The sequence below is a fragment of the Phacochoerus africanus genome, chromosome 5, assembly GCF_016906955.1.
Source record: "Phacochoerus africanus isolate WHEZ1 chromosome 5, ROS_Pafr_v1, whole genome shotgun sequence".
Lineage (NCBI taxonomy): Eukaryota > Metazoa > Chordata > Mammalia > Artiodactyla > Suidae > Phacochoerus > Phacochoerus africanus.
Window position 1 is genome coordinate 56,536,132 of NC_062548.1, and position 16,894 is coordinate 56,553,025.

At 46.2% G+C, this 16,894-nt stretch overlaps 1 protein-coding gene across 50 annotated transcripts in view; it reads right to left on the minus strand.

Moving 5' to 3' along the window:
• Positions 1 to 16,894, minus strand: part of MAP4K4 (mitogen-activated protein kinase kinase kinase kinase 4) — a 166,218-nt gene that overhangs the window by 55,614 nt on the left and 93,710 nt on the right. For all 50 annotated transcript variants that reach the window (XM_047781402.1, XM_047781394.1, XM_047781404.1 and 47 more), the window contains exons 4-8: positions 8,140 to 8,265; positions 6,609 to 6,719; positions 2,634 to 2,724; positions 2,085 to 2,215; positions 609 to 663 (exon numbers count right to left, since the gene is read on the minus strand). In XM_047781402.1, coding sequence (XP_047637358.1) covers positions 609 to 663; positions 2,085 to 2,215; positions 2,634 to 2,724; positions 6,609 to 6,719; positions 8,140 to 8,265 — 514 coding nt within the window. The remainder of the gene's footprint in view (positions 1 to 608; positions 664 to 2,084; positions 2,216 to 2,633; positions 2,725 to 6,608; positions 6,720 to 8,139; positions 8,266 to 16,894) is intronic.

Below are 16,894 nucleotides of genomic sequence, written 5' to 3' on the forward strand. Positions count from 1 at the left end.
GCAACTATCCATTGGACAGTTATACATTCTCTGTGTACACCTTTTTTTAAAGGGGGGTAGGGGAACCAGCAGAAAAGGCCATATTTCCCTTTGTTCTCTGCAATTCTGCCCCATCACTGAATAAAACTCAATTTCATGAAGCTGTCATTGATTTAATCCAAAGCAGAAGCAAAACTTCATAGGTAATCCCCCCCCCCCAAAAAAGAAAATCATTCTACAGATAAAAAGTTATCCCTCTATTTACAAAGTCAAAACATAAGTAATAATGAAATTGCCTGTGTTAGGACCTGTTTCAATAAATATTAAGTTTCAACTGTAAAAAGAAAACTTACTGCCTATTATCTGATGTCAGAATAATTGCAGGTCACACATCTGATTACAACTTAAATAAAACATAATGTAACCGACGAACCTCAGGGAAATCTTCAAAGGGAATAATGCAGGTCAAAAATTCCCTCTACGTCAGAAACTCCACTGGACTTATGATTCCTTCATTTGACCACCCTACCAGGAGCATCTTTATCCATGAAGCCAGCCTTTTAGAAGACTTGAGACTAGGTTTAAGCTACACATAACCACTGGGCTAAAAAGGAACACAGGCTACTTACGGGGAGCGCCTTCTGCCATCTCAATGGCCGTGATGCCGCAAGACCACAAGTCACTCTGCAGAACAAAGCAGGACGTTAGGCCACCATCTCAGCTGTGAGGGCACCAACTCACCCCTGCTGATCATACACACCAATAACATAAATGCCTCCTTTGAGGCATAAACCAAAGGGCAGTTCGCCAGGAAATTAAAAGCACAAACACATCTGGAAGAATACCTTCCAAATGAATGAACCAATGATGCGATAAAGGTAAAGCTGATTGTTAACAGGAACCACTGGTATCTGTGATGGAATTGAGAGGGCCCCCATAACAGCTTCTCTCTCCCTGCCCACTGCAGGCTCCACAGTTCAATGCTGCTTCATTTCTTCACAAGTATTCAATGATTTAGACTTCTAGCCCAGATCGATGTTTGTTCTTATGGTTTCTGATAAGATCTCAAACTTAACTAAGAGGTTAAAGGTTTAAAAGCTAGACAGTACTTTTTATGGAAGGTCCACAGCTGAATTAATAAAAGCCACCCTCACGCACTAAATGGACTTGCATGGCTCCCTCCACACAATCTTTCTGTATTAACTTTAAAACCTGAATTTTAACTTTATTTCCTACTCAATGTAAATTCCATGAGGGCAGGCATTTTTGTCTCTTTTATTCACCTTTGTTTCCCCAGAATTATGACTACCATGTGCTAGGCACTCAATATACACTGGATGAGAGACGAAGTTATATCAGCCAATTTGCTAAAATCCAAACAAGATTTTCTACAATCTAGCTGACAGTTACCCTCATTAGCCTTCTTTGGTTTAGAAGCTATCCTAACAAACAAATTACCTAAAGTTGCTCATTTTAAGAATTTTCCTAAATACACTGGCAAGTGTTAAGATATGAACTTAATTATGAATATCACTAATAAGTACATCAACCACTCTCATTTAATTAAGGCAAGAGAATTTTTTTAAAAGTAGTTTCCATAAACACATTCAACCTGAGTCTGACCAAGAGGGAGTTTACATCAGGACCAAAAGGTGCATTACTGATACCAGTCCCTAGAGGTCACTCTAACAGTTTAAATAGACGGGACCAAGGCAAAGCTGCAATGCTCTTCAACAACAAAGTTCATACAGATGAAGCCATTGCTTTATACTAACAATATCTTTAAAACAATATCTGATTATAATCTACTCTTCAAGATAAAAAGAAGAGCAAACAGGGCAGAAGCATTTAATTTGCTCTGGACAAAAATTTCTACAAACAGCAGAGTGACCCCCACAGCCTGCCCTGCCATCAAAGGAGCATCTCACTTAGTGACAAAACGGAGGTGATGTAGAATGGACCAAAACAAGCTCAAAATACTGTCCCAGCAGATGTGCCCCGGCAGTTCTCACTGATACAGCACAGGGGGCGGGGACCAAAAAGGACACATGCCAAGGCAGAGACCCTCCCCGCCCCCACCCGGAACGGCAGGGCCAGCACCTTACCCTGTAGTCGTAGGTGGCATCAGGGTTCTCGTCACAGGCAATGACCTCGGGGGCCATCCAGTAGGGGGTGCCTATGAACGTGTTCCTCCTCCCCACCGTCCTGTCCAACTGTGCGCTCACGCCAAAGTCCACTGTGGCAGTGAAGGATGGGAAGAGGTGCGCAGTGAACATAAGGAGGAAGCAGGTGGAGAAATGTCAGAACAGGGGCCTTGAGAGTAAACCTGTGTAGACACTCGAGCTTTCCCCCACACGGTGAGGAGCCTCCTCTCCAGAGTAGAGCCAGCAAGTCGCTCCACCAGCCTGGAAGCTTCCGGGAAGCCTGGAAACTGCCACCCCTGCCCCCGGGCTTCCCAACAGCGATCCCCCAGGAGGGACTTCTGGGTGAGCCAGGAGCATGGGGAAGGGGTCTGGCAGCCGGGCCACTCAGGGAACCCAGCTCCCACCTCTTGCTGAAGACAGAAGCACCTTGTGGGGAGCGCCAGCGTTCTCCGCTAACGCTCACCACGCAGAGGCTGCTGGCCGGGACTACGTGGTGAGCCCATCACCTACCAAGTTTCACCTCTGCGTTCTCTGTCAGCAATACATTCTGGCCCTTGATGTCCCGGTGAATCACGTGATGGATGTGGAGATGTGCCAGTCCCTGAGCAAGAAAGACAGATCTGGATTTGGTTCTTTGTCACTCTGAGTATAAATAACTGAATGCACACACAGGCCAAAAGTCTCTGCGAACCGTCCTGAGAAAGTACAATTCAATGTCAGTGCATTTCCAGGAACAATCACCAGTGACGCCGCCAAGCATAGAGAGGCACCCCCATCCCAGTGAGGCGGGGCCTGGGTGGGGGAGGGGTGACCACTTTCCTGCTGCTCCCTGAAGACTGGCTTTTAGATGACGATTTGCAACGTCGCTGCTGTAATTTGGGCTATTTGTGTACAGGGTGGTTCCTTTCCCACTCTGCATGCCTGTCCTGCAGTGGGTGATCAGGAGGCCTATATGAACTACATGTGCTCCGGGAGAAAGCCAAAGGGAAGGTGGGCTTTAAAGTCTAGCCCTTGAACCCTGCCTGGTTTTCCCACCAAAGAGCAAAAAAAACCTGCTAACTACTGATCCACCCCACGTGTAAAACAATTCTGCCATCAAAAGAGCTTTATGTTTAAATAAAGTATCTTTCTTTCCCAAGGATGTAAATCCTACTGGGCATGGAGCACTTTCTGATGCCCCTGTATCTGGAAGGAAGCCCAGAGCATGCCTCTGATGAGAGGTGGTGGGAGTTCACCTCCAAATATGGCCAGAAGACAAAAAGCCGTCATTCTCACAACTCATGTACTGGCTCTGTCTTTAGCTCGAGAAGCCAAATCTATAGTCTGCCTCCTTCAGATACAAGCAGCCTATTAACTCCAAAATGCCACAGTGCAAAAAGGGTTGACCAGAAATAAGAGTTTGATTTTTCCAGTTTAATTTTTTGTGGGGTTTTATTGTTATTATTACTTTGAAGGATATGAATTAAATACAATGGCTGCCCTAGAACACTAATTTCCCTAACACGGAGGGTCTCTAAAATCATTTACTATCTGCTTTGAAATAGAACAGAGCCTACGTGATGGCTCAGTGTCCTTTCCCATCTCCCGGGCTGGGTGGTGTCATACCACAAAGCACCGAAAGCACATGGCAGCTCCGTGCTAGAGTGGGGAAGAAAGTTCCCCCATCCAGCATAATGCGGGGGGGGGGGGGGGGGGGGGGGGGGGCGGACACTGCAGCTTCCCTCATTCCTACTGTATTCCTTCAGTTCACTTTTTATTCTCTTTCACAAACCCCCTTCTTACACTTTTCTAGAATTATCTCAGCAGCAAACATTAAGCAGCCACATCTTCTCAAGTGTGGCCTGCATGTACTCTACTTCCTTTCAAGGAATTTCTGTCCTGAGGCTACCAAGCCGGGGAGTGGATGCTGCCTGTGTCTGACGGCTCTCCCTCCACGTGACCCTGAGCTGTGATCATTGTGAAGGAGGACATGTGCTTCCTGCAAGAAGGACCCAGGAGGATGGGAGTGTGCTCCTCCTTGACAATACGTAAGCCACCACTGCTCCTCCTCAGCAGAGATGAAAATGCAACACACAGTAAGCACCTGCCCAAGAGCAAAGGGATCCATGTTCAAAACCAGGAAACGTTCTCCTATGGCTCCATCATAAGAGGTCATAGAACAAAGAAGCCATCAAAGGCTGTCCTTCAGTGCCAGCTGGGCAAGGCCGCTCGTGCCCTTACTCAGTGTGCACGAGGCTGGTTTCTAGGAAAACTCAAAGCCTCCATGTGCATGCTGAGTGTGGACATGGGCTGGAAGGAACACGTGGTTTTGCTGGTGAGCCTTGGGGTCTAGAGGCCTTGGCGGGCCAGCCCACGAGAGCTACTCTATTGGCATCTGAAGCCTATATGCCAGTGACGATCGACCTTCTAAGAGCTTAACTGAGCAGCACCTGAATCTAATATCCACAAGGGTCAAGGACGTTTTGCCACTAGAGAAGCTCCCTCCCCCGGCAGGTCCCTGGGATGCAGGTGGATTGGCTTCCTTTACCAGGAGAGCTCACCCTCTCACCGCACTGCTCTCTTTACCAAACTGTCTCTGCTAACAGCCAACAAACACACATTAGTGTTTGATACCAACTCTCTTAGACGCTCTTGGTTGAATTTAGTTCATTTGGACTTTTGTCGTAGGAAAAATTTCCATTCTGGACAAAGGGTAGGTGAAGGAAACTCTGGTCTCAGCACCCAATGGGGTGGAAGACATTTGCTGCATCTGGAAGGACGGCCACTGAACTGCTATGTTCATGACCCTCCAAGGCCTCGAACAACCTGGGCTTCTTGCAAATGCTGAGATCACAGTGGTAAAACAGCGAAATATATACCCACATGCTTCGTTAAATGAGTCATGTACACGAAAACTCATTAATTCTCCTAATGACGGCACTTCCCTCCTAGGACTGGGATCTCCATTTTTACAGATGAAGGAAGCCAGGCCTGGAAACTGAGTAATGTGGCCAGGGTCCTATAGAAGGTTTGGAGCAGAGGCAGGACTCAACCCAGAGTCTGACTCCCTCAAGGGTCCACACTCTCAGCCACCGCTCTCTCCTGCCCACCCGGCTAAGAGTTTTCATTATCAGGACAATAGACACATCTGCCCAGTCACTGACCGCCCTAATGGGGGAGTAGGATGGGGTACTCAGCTCCCCACCTGCAGGCTCCCAGAATCATAAAAGAAACCTGATGTTTTTATACTGAAATCTGAACGTGACTGTAAAGAGACAGGTCTTCCACGTCACCCTCTCAATTAGTTTTCTTAAGGCAACTGTCCATCTCCAAGGGCTCCATAAAATACCTAAAAAGAAATTCAAACTATCTCTATGAATTCTAGAGGGCAGGTTTTTCTTTTCATTTTCTGCCCCTTTTAGAGCCACACCTGCAGAATGTTAAAGTTCCCAGGCTAGGGGTTGAATCGGAGCTGCAGCTGAGGCCTACACCACAGCCACAGCCACATCGGGTCAGAGCTGCATCTGCAACCTACACCACAGCTCACGGATCCTTAATCCACTGAGCGAGGCCAGGGATGGAACCTGTGTCCTCATGGACACTATGTCAGGTTCTTAACCCACTGAGCCACAATAGGAACTCAAATGCATTTTTTTTTTAAACCTGCAGTCTTCCAGAAAACTTAAAACATAAAAGGCAGAGTAAATTTATCTACAAAAATAAAGTAACATTTTACATTTGTAGAGTAACACAAGAATTAAGATTTCAGTTCACTTGCATAGCCTTTTACTTTTTAAAATTGTCAGATAAATAGAAATCCACTCGAATAACAGAAGTATGTGATGTAGGGGTAGAGAGAAAATCAGTGATGGACGACCAAAAGGCAAGAGGCCCACTGACGACTCATGTGTACTTTTCAAATACGGACTTTTCAAACACTGCCAGTACTGTCAGGATAGCTCTACTACTGAAAGGGGTCATCTAGAAGCTCCTAAACAGTAGTTTAAGTTCAGAAACTTGCTCTAAAGTCACAAACCAGCTTCCCAATTGGCTGTAAATAACATTAAACATTAGAACTTTTTCTCATAAATACTGCAACAGACTTTAACAGCTGACACCCAAGTCCAAAAGACAATTTTGAAAGCCAGCATTGAGCATCATTACAGTGATTTATAAGTTTAGACAGGGGAGTCCCATAAGCACCAGAGTTAGTTTCTCCTCCCCTCCACTCTTTCTTTTTAATAACTTGAATTCGGAGAAATAGCAAAAAATAAACAAAAAAAAACCACAACCACTACCTATTTAAGTCTCATTTCTTTTAACTATTTGCCAGAATCCAAACTACGATGGAACTTCGGCTCTCAAAGTCAGCTAGGGATGCAGACCCTTGGCTGTCCTGAAAAGAATCATCTGCAAAGCAGCATCTAAAGAGCAGCAACCCAGGGGGCAAGGGAACACGGAGAAGGAAAAACATGCACAGACGCCCTGGCCACGCCCCCTGCTTACCCTCAGGATCTCCCGGGAGATGTAGGCAATCCAGTCCTCCTTGAGCGTGTTGCCCTTGGTGTTCTTCACGAGGTCTGTGATGGACCCGGCCCCGCAGAACTCCATAACAAGCTGGAGGGAGAGCAGACACACTGTGGCCACCACGCCCTGGACTGTGGTCTGCAACTCGCAGATCCCAGCCCGCCAGGGGCCCCTGGCCCCGCCCTCAGTACTTAGCGGTCCCTCGCCGGAGCTCTGGGGAGGCACCCAGTTCATCTTGCCCCTCGACAGATTCTGCAGGGACGGGAACCCAGGAGCCCGGGGTCCCTCGTGTCCCACAGCGCAGCCCTGCAGAGGGGTCCTCCTCCCCCGAGCTCAAGCAGGGGCAGACGGTTTGTTCCTCATCTACGCCCATGATCAGAAATCTGATCCAGATACTTCCTATCCAGCTTTCTCAGTCCCCGGTGTCCAGAATGTTCTATTATCCACACACTGTAATCCCCGAACTATTCTACATTAACTGGGTTTAGTACCAAAGAGAAATGCTGTTTTTAAGCAGCATGTATTTTTTTAAGACCTTATCTAAATGTCTGAACAATACGAATACAAGTTGTATCAAGGGACTTAGAAAATGAACTATTCTAAAATTTTAATTATGTTTGGATATAGGCAATGGATGTAAAGGTAACTGTTTCTCTTTTACTTTCTGAATTTTGCAAATTTTCTCTAATAGCTTTTTTTTTTAATGGTAACACCCAGGGCATATGGATGTTCCCAGGCCAGGAACTGAATCCAAGCTGCAGCAATTATATCGCAGCTGTAGCAATGCTAGATCCTTTAACCCACCACACCAGGCCAGGGATCGAACCCGAGCCTCCTCAGCCGCCTGAGCCACTGCAGTCGGATTCTTAACCCACTGTGTCACAGCAGGAATTCCTCTAATAGCTTTTGTAGAAATTAGAAGGAGCATTAATCTACCTGCTCTTTAAGTCCAGTACCTCTGCCATAACTAATGGGATAACGACAGATCTGACACTATCTCAGTGTCACCATCTTGAATATAAACATGTCCAATAGGAGATAAGGTTTTGACTGTGTCAATTTTATAAATTTCCTGGAAATTCACTGTTCTGAAGTAACTATTATCATTAATGTTATTAATAAATTACTGAGTTTAGTATTATTATTTTCTTGCAATTTGTCTCCTATTCCCATGTAGTAAAGATGCATTTAGTTGAGATTCCATACTGATTAATTTCCATAAAGTTTTTATTATATGGCTTTTATTTTCAAGCTCTTAATTTACTTGCTACTTCGTTACTTTTTTAACGTGCCATTTGATTCGTGAAACACAAAGTTGCCTCTTTTCCATGCAATGTGAAATCAACTTCAAAATAAATATTCAGGACACCTTCTACCCTAAGGCCAAGGAAGATACCATATTTTATCCCTTTTTCTTTGCTCCTCCCCGCCCCCTGAAGGTCCTTAATACCCTTTTAATACAATCGAAGAGGAAATCCACTCCACGGGATGTGAGGAAACATCTGCCTACCCAGAGCTGGTCATCGTGTCCAGGGGGGCTCTTTTTAATAAAAGCACCGTAATATGTTGCAATATTTCTATGATGAGAATATTTCTTCAGCATATTTATCTCCAGTTTGATTTCTTCCTCTTCATCCTTCAGAAAAAACACAAATAAAACATGTGGTTTTTTTAATGACATGCATGATTTTATTTTCTCTGCAGGCAATCAGAGGTTCCCAGATATTAACAATGAGCTTGAATGAAAAAAGAAAATGTCTTTTTTTAAAGCAGAACTTTCAGTTGGACGTAACCGCCTTAGAAACCACATACACATCAATCATCTCACACCAGTGATTCTCACGGCAGTGGCTTCCAGCTTGGCCTGGAGACCTGAGTACTAGAATATAACAGCACAGTGGTGACTGGCAGGGCTGTCATGTGACTCCACAAAGACGGAGCAGAGTCACATGGCCAAGTTCTAGCAATAGTCTGTGTCATAATCCTCAATCAAACACCACATGCATGAACATCACACCAAATGCGTTTCGTTTCAATCTGTGGTTGATACATGGCCACTTTTACGGTGGTAATGAAAAATGAGAGGCTGGATGACTAGGGTAACTATCTTAATTCTAAACAAAGCCCGAGAATCACACACCTCTACTTGGGACCCTTCTTCAAAGGGACCTGATGCTATAAAGCATAAAAGGACAACTTACACTCATGTCAGGCACAAGGCATCGAGCCCCAAGCAGAACTAGGAACAGGAAGCCCACCCACCCACAGCTTTAGCCTGAGCTCACACGTGCACGCCCGGCTGGGAGGGACCACAACTTGCCACAAGGGCCTGTGGAACTGCTCACCCCGACAGTCTCTGGGCTCCTGGGCAGGACACCCCAGTGGGGCTTGAGGAGAGACTGCTCTGCCGGCTCCTAACAGAAATGATCGCGTGGTGTGACCACAGCCTCGCTCCTGCTGCAAAGACAGGCCGTGCCACTCCCTCACTCCCGGAACCTGGGCTCCAGATTAGAAAATGAGCTAAAGGTCTGATTTTTTTTTTCCGCTTTACCCCAAACCAGTAAACCTATAAGGATCTGAGATACAAAGATTACACAAAAAGATCAATACTGAATGAGAATAGGGAAAAAAATCAAAACATGACAGAGTTTAATTTTGTTTCTCTTAAGAGCAGCCCCTCCCTTCCCCGCAGCTTAGCCTTGATGGCTCTGTCCCTAACCCCCCTCCCTCCCTCGACCCTGCCTGGCCACAGTATCCCGAGATGTTCTGCCCTAGGTTGCCCTTCTTGACAGAAAGCAAATGCTCCCTACAGTTCTCCCACGAGAAGCTTCCTGAGCAATAATTAAGGGTCTCGACATATTTTTTTCTCCTAGTGACATAAACCAGTATCTTTCAAGATCTAACTATTCATCACTCTATTTAAGAACAAGCAGAAGTTCCTTGGTGGTGCAGCAGGTTAAGGATCCAGCATAATCACTTTAGCAGCTCAGGCTGCTGCTGTAGCACGGGTTCGATCCCTGGCCTAGGAACTTCCACATGCTGCGGGCAAAGTGCCCCCCCTCAAAAAAACATCAGAAAGAACAACCAAGAGCTTCCACTCCACAGGCACCTGATGTTTTCAGAGCCCACGAGTTAAATCCTCACACACACATTGAAAATTCTTATACGTTTGCATTCACACCTGCTGGTGTGAAAAGCACTTAACACGCACACTGGTGATACCACTGGCAGATCATCGCGGCTGGGTGCATCTCCCCGAATCCGAGATGCTGCTGGACAGACACCCAGTCACTTCACTAATGAAACTGTTACTATCGACCACGGACACACACTGCAACATCTTCGAACCTGGGCTGCGTGTTAGCATCAATGAACTAAGACGTAAGAACAGCTTTAATACAATCATGTTCAGCAAGCTTTTCTAATATGACTGAAACATCCAAATTATTTTCCACAACTATAGGAATCAGATCAACAGGACTTGCCAGAGTTTTCTGGGGTCTTAAGCAGTCAGACCCTGGAAGCAGACAGAAGTGAACTACAGATACTGAGGGAAAGAACAGCATCCTATCCAATCGCTATTTTAGGAGAAGCATTATATGTGCACTTGGAAACATCCCTTCTCTTGCTTCTCTGATTTTAAAATAGACAGCTACTGCACAGTGTAGAAAATAAAAAGGCGCCTGGGACCACTCACTGTCTAATTACAAGGGCCCACCTTGGAGGAAATGTCTCAAAAATGCCAACAGCTTTGAGCCAACTGCACCTGGAATCCTAGTCATGCCTGATACTTACGGTACCATGTTTTACATCTTGTGTCTAATGTAGTGATGAAACAACTTCTAAGTTCAAATCTCCCTTTGGTCACTGGTTAAAAACAAGTTTGATGGCTCATTCCAGCATTTAATTACACACATCACCGCCATGAACAGAGGCCTCACTTCTCCCAAGGCAGAGCAGAAAACAGACTCCAGGCAGGCTAACTGATTTTATAAACAATGACAGATTCCACATTTGAAAAGAAAGCAGAATTGGCAGAGCTCCATGAGAAAGGGAGATCTCCAAGGGTCCTGGCAGAAGCCAAAGGCCTCTACCCTTCACTCTCTTCATGAGGGGGACAGGGTCATGCACAGATGCAAACAAAATTAAGGGTCACTCAGAGAGGAGAGGGGACATCTGGGAGGAAGGCAGGACCCCCACGTGGTGATTTCACACAGCTGACGCCAACTAGCATCCCGGCTTCTCCCCAGTGGGCTCGAACTCCCACAGAAAAGGTCTTTGTAGGCTGGGCCAGGACTGGGGAGTGTTCCCGGGAGGCTAGAGAATGGGTGGGAGCACAGCTGAATCAGGGTAACCTTCAGAAGCGCCTGTGGTTTACGTGTCATGTGACCAGACCTACCCACTCCACACTCTGAGCACAGAGCCATGCCTGGGATTAGTGGGTTGTTTTTAATGATTCCTTAAAATGTCGTTTCAACTCTCTTGTTAGCTAAGTTCTCTCTCCTCCCACTGATGGGAGTAACTCTGTGAAGACAAACTTCAGACACAATGACCCGAAGGATCCAAGAGGGTCGGGGAGGGTTCCAAGCTAATCACCCTCCTTCAAAAACTAAGCCTGCTCCCATCACCAGCTGAATACAATAAGGAAGGGCAGTTCACAGTTCACTCAGGTTTTGCTGGAAGGAGAGAAAACTAATGCATGAGACAGGAGAGATGTGCAAGTCTCTCTGGCAGAGTACACCACCAAAATGTGTAAACGTGTATATGCTTAGAATGAAATTAGCCGTTTAAAAAAAAAAAAAAAAAGTCTGTGGGTCTGTTTCAGTAACTATTATGGAGCCCTTCTCTATGAGACTTTGAACTGACAGAAAAAGGGGAACAGATCACCTTTGGGACTTGGCAAATCCCAGGGACATCTCAGAGTATTTTTCAGTACCACACTGAGCTAAATTAACCAAATTAATTTCTCTGACTCAAGGAGATGCATGCAAAGTTATACAAATTAAATTCACTGACCATTCAGCCAGACAGCAGTGAACACAACTCTGCAGGGAAGCTTCTAGAGCAAAATGGAGGCTGCAGGATAGGGTCAGAGGAAGGAATGGCATGTTCTTTAAAATCAGTCAGCATCCATCTCATGAGGTCAATCACTTCCAAAATAAAAACTCCAACAGAAAAATAACAAAACTGACACAATTACAATGGAAACCAGGCACTCACGACATCTTACTCAAGAAAAAATACTGCTCTGAACACATTTCAGACAAGAAGACAACATGTTGTCTAGTTTTGCTACTGAATTGATGGCCTTCTTCTGGGTCCCCAAGTCTAAGGGTTTTGGCCCTGAGCCCTTTGTTGACAGGCACCAGCATGCAAAACTTGACCTGACTCAGCAAAGTCCTCAAAGACCCTCCAGCTCCCCTCCAAAGTCTCCTGCAAAATCTGTTACATTTCAGTGTCATTGGCTGTATCTCCCAACAGTGTGGTAAGTAAGAGAATTAAAATTCACAGCAGCACCATCCACCTGGTGGACACCGAGGAATGGGTGAAGTGGGGGACCTCAGACTGTGATAAATGGTACAGATGGTGAGAGAAATTCACTCCATTTTCCTCCATATCACTCACCCACCAAAAACCCTGGGAGACTGGTGCTTCCAAGGAGGCCAGGACATACCTCTGGGATGGCTCCTACCCAAATCATACCCACACATGAACACGGCAAAGACGCACCTCTGGGATGGCTCCTACCTGAATCACACCTGCACGTGAACATGGTGAAGACACACCTCTGGGATGACTCCTACCTAAATCACACCTGCACGTGAACGTAGTGAGCACTCCAACAATAAAGTCAAAAAGACACACCACTATTTTCTCCAGGGTCTAAATGAAACTATTAGAACTTTCCAAAGTTCCAAACCCTAATTTATAGACAAAATACCAGGCATACAAGTGGCTTCGATAGGCTAACTTGAATAATTCACATTAGTACTTGATTTTAGAACCCATCCATTTTCCTCCTCCTTTGGAGAACTGGACACACACACATGAACACACATACACACACACACTAGAAGCACCTGTTACTGAGGATCTTTAAGTATACCCCCTAAAGCAGGACATGGAACTGAGACCCCAGCTGAGATAGGAAGCACATCTCCCAGGGGAAGCCCAGAGGGACCAAAATCAAATCCTCCACCAAAACACTGGACTGTAACTAAAGGAAACCAGAATATGCCACCCCAAAACATGCTTCTTTGACCTAAGGATTATTTTATGCTCAAGGCACTTGAAAAATTCCAGGTGCCAAAAGGGTGCTCTCACCGGCTCTTCTTTTTCTGAAAGCAAGAGACAAAACACCCATGTGAAAGATGTCCTTCCTATACCAACTGGAGAAAACGTTATCGCCAGAGCCAGGGGGCTGAGGCTGAGTGAATGCTGTACAAGCAAACCCCTTATCTTCCGCTAGCTGCCCCCTATGCCAAGTTCCTGGTCCACAACTGCCTCTTTGTTCAGTCTGATACAAACACACACTCCTCTTGGAGCCTTCATTTTCCCTGTGTGAAGGCTCCCATGTGTGTATCAGATAGACAAGTCAACAAACTTCTGTTTTCCTCTTGTTAATCTGTCTTTTATTACACGGTTGAAGAACCTGGATGGTAGAACATAAGCTTTTTTTTTTTCCTCCCCTATATAACCAAACTTGCAATCATATTATCAGACCAGAAAGAGTCAATAGTCCAAGATGCTCAGAAGATAAACAAAATATGTTCTTGATGCTAACATTTTGCCATTCACGAGTGTGCAAACATACTTAGGTGACTCCATGCGTGTTTTAATGAATATACAGAAAGAAAATGGAAAGATTTTCTTTGCATTATATTTTCCTCTTTGATTTTCAACAATCAACACATACTATTTTCCTAATTAGGAAAAAGGAAGAGAGTTTAGAATAGAGGAATTAACTCCCCTAAGAATTCAAAATGAGTTTCTTTCTGGCCACTGGCATGTCCCAGCTCCCTCTGCCTCCCCAATGGAGGGTCCCACGTCCCCTTGTGACACTAGAATCAGCTGGCACCAGTGGCCAGCAGCATGGGGAGGAAGCCCTAAAGGGAGTTTGACCAGTCTACTAGTTAACTTGCCTTCGATTGGGTCAGTGTCAGTCTGACCCCTATGGTCATTTCACCTGTTTGCTATGACAGCATCCATCCAGGCCCATACTTCCTGAGATCCGAAATTTCCAAGCCTAAGTTTTTCCTGGAGCAAAGAAGAGGTAACAAGAGGTAACTGAGCCCTGGATCACCCATGGTTCTGGCTTCACCTTCCAGAAATGCCAGAGGGGCCCGTGGGTAAATAGTCTTGCCCCAGTCCATCTGTGCCCTTCCTGAAGCCAGTGACAAACTCTAAAGAGCTCTCAATGGGGCCAGCAGGACGAAAATGCTGGGCACATGGAATAGTCCTCTTTTAACACCCAAAACTCAGGCCCAAGTAAGGGGTGGCAGGAAGGGGCTCAGCTCCAAAGGAGATAAAAGTGTGGGAAGCACCACAGGTGTGTATTCCCAAGCAGACCCATCGTACGCACACAATGCCGAGGAGCTCCTGCTAACACACCTGACCTGGCGAGGCAGAAAAGGATGAAGGATGTCTGCTTCAGGCCAAGAAGAGCATTAAGGGCCAGATTTACTCCCACCTCAATACCTAACACTAGACAAAACCCAGGAAAGAATTTTAGGACCCTGGACAGCAGGGACTGCAGGACAGTGACCTGAGAGACAGGAACACGAGCAAAGCCCTGCAATTGCCCAGCCTGCTGCCCTGGGGGATTCCAGGCCGCAGCCAAGGGGGCCTGGAGGAGGCTGAGCTGAGGACACAGAGCGGAGAGGCCACTGGAGCAGGCAGGCAGAGGCTGGGTCAGAGAGGAGAGCTGCAGAGAGGGTGGGAGCTCCAGAGATCCGAGTAGGACACCCAACACAGCCTTGTGAAGTGGGGGACACCCCAAAGGACTGGGGACCAGTACCCAGTGCTCACAAGGACGGGGAATGATGCCTGCTGCCACTGACCAGACTGGAAAACCTCACCATTCACAGGAATTTGGTAACCACATTCAGGAGGCTCCCGCCTCAAAGGTGGATAAAACCAGCCCTAGACTACATGCTGATCTGACCCCAAGTAACGGATCTTAAAAGGGTCAGGCTGATTCCAAGCAACTAATGCATCCCAGGGCAAAGCTCAAGAATATTGTAAGGATATAAAATATCCAATACCCAACAAGGGAAAAATCACATCTGGCATCCAATCAAAAATTACCAGGCGTGCAAAGCAGCAGGAACAAACACCCATGGGGGTGGGGATGGAGGGAGTCAATCTAAACGAACCCAGATGATGGAATTAGCGGACAAAACAACAAAACACCTACTACCTACACCCCTGTAGCTAGGAACCACTATGCCTTTGGGGCATCTGCCCATGAAGGAATCTAAGACTCAATTTGTTCTATACAGTCTATTAAATTAGAATACAATGCATCTAGAAAGCAACCACTTGGATTGACAGATGCTTTGATTCCTCTACCAGGGTGGAAGGGTCAAGATCCCCATACCCCCTTCACATCATGGAGACTATGTGTTTCCACCTTCCCACCACCAAAAGAACATCAACGTAATTTTTAAAGATTTAAGTCACACAGGAGTTCCCATTGTGGCGCAGTGGTTAACGAATCCGACTAGGAACCATAAGTCTGAGGGTTCGATCCCTGCCCTTGCTCAGTGGGTTAAGGATCCGGCATTGCCATGAGCTGCGGTGTGGGTTGCAGATGCGGCTCGGAATCCGCATTGCTGCGATCTGGTGTAGGCTGGTGCCCACAGCTCCGATTCGACCCCTAGCCTGGGAACCTCCATATGCCATGGGAGCAGCTCAAAAAAACACAAAAAGACAAAAAAAAAATTTAAATCACACATAGGAAAACAACTGAACAAAATCAATGTGTAACACCACCCTGCTTTTGATAAAATCTTTCAAAAAATTTTTTGTTCGATCTCGATTGCTATCAGCCAAGCTTCTTATGTAGTTTATGCTTGAATCAAAAGTGTAGAAACTGCCAAAATTAACCATGTAAGCACTCTAGAGACCATGCTTGCTGTCAGGGCAGGGACGGGATGGGGACAAGGGTGGAGGGTGTCTAACAGCCACTATTTACAAAGCTCGGTGATTTTCCAATCCTGACCTCGAGGATGATAACAGCCGTGCAAAGATTCTGGGCATGTTTCAAGCTCCAGCCTTGATCTTTCCCTCGCTCCTATCCCTCCCCCACCCCCCACCCCCAGGAGCTACCCTAATTCCTGCTCATATCATCTGGCATGTTTCATTAGACACCACACTAGGCATGTGAAAAAGGAAAAAGGAGCAATAAAACTAGGATCACCGAGAGAGAAGTCATAAAATCTCCTTTTGGTGTGCTACCATTCACCTGTTATGGTATTAAGCCAAAATCAGCACTAAGTGCCCCCAACCTGGCTCCTGGTGCTTCCTGGATGATAGAAACTTGCAAGCATGTGCCAATTACTGCAATAAGGAAACGAGACTGCTTTTAAATGTGTTTTGTTACTTTCAAGTAATTCCATTCATTGTGGGTTATCTATGTATCTGCTCTGAAATGACAGGTTCCGTGCAAATGCAACAAAGAGACCTCTGACATATAGTCACAGCCCGGCAAAGTGTCTGGAGGACCTTCAAGAAAACCACACATGAAGAGCCACTCCCTCCCTCCCACCTCTCAGTATTCCAAGATGCCCCCACAAAAGTGACTCTGGGAGACAAGGACCAAGTTCCACACACCTTCAGGGAAAAGAGAGAACACAACCAAGATATGTCAATGCCTGACACACTCCTCCCTCCCTTCTAAGAGATGTCAGGTGACACAATTCAGGCAAGAGCAACATCTGGCAGGACCTGCCCTTCACACCCCACCCCCTCCCATGCTGGGGAAGGTGGGGCTGGCTGGGAAGCAGAGCCCGCAGCAGCCCTTCTCGGGGCTCCCTAAGTGGGCAGGTCTCATGGTGCAGGGAGGAAAGTCACAGGGCAGCATCCAGAGTAACGATTCCAGTATGAACCTCAGCTCCATATTTCCTAACTCCGGCTGGGAAAATATTTTACATTTGCTCCCTCCCGATTTTCCCTGCTCTGAAGAAACATACCATGTGAAAACAATCACAGATGCTTCTGAGCCTCAAATGAAAACCCACTGTTCCTGACCAGCCTACGGGGCT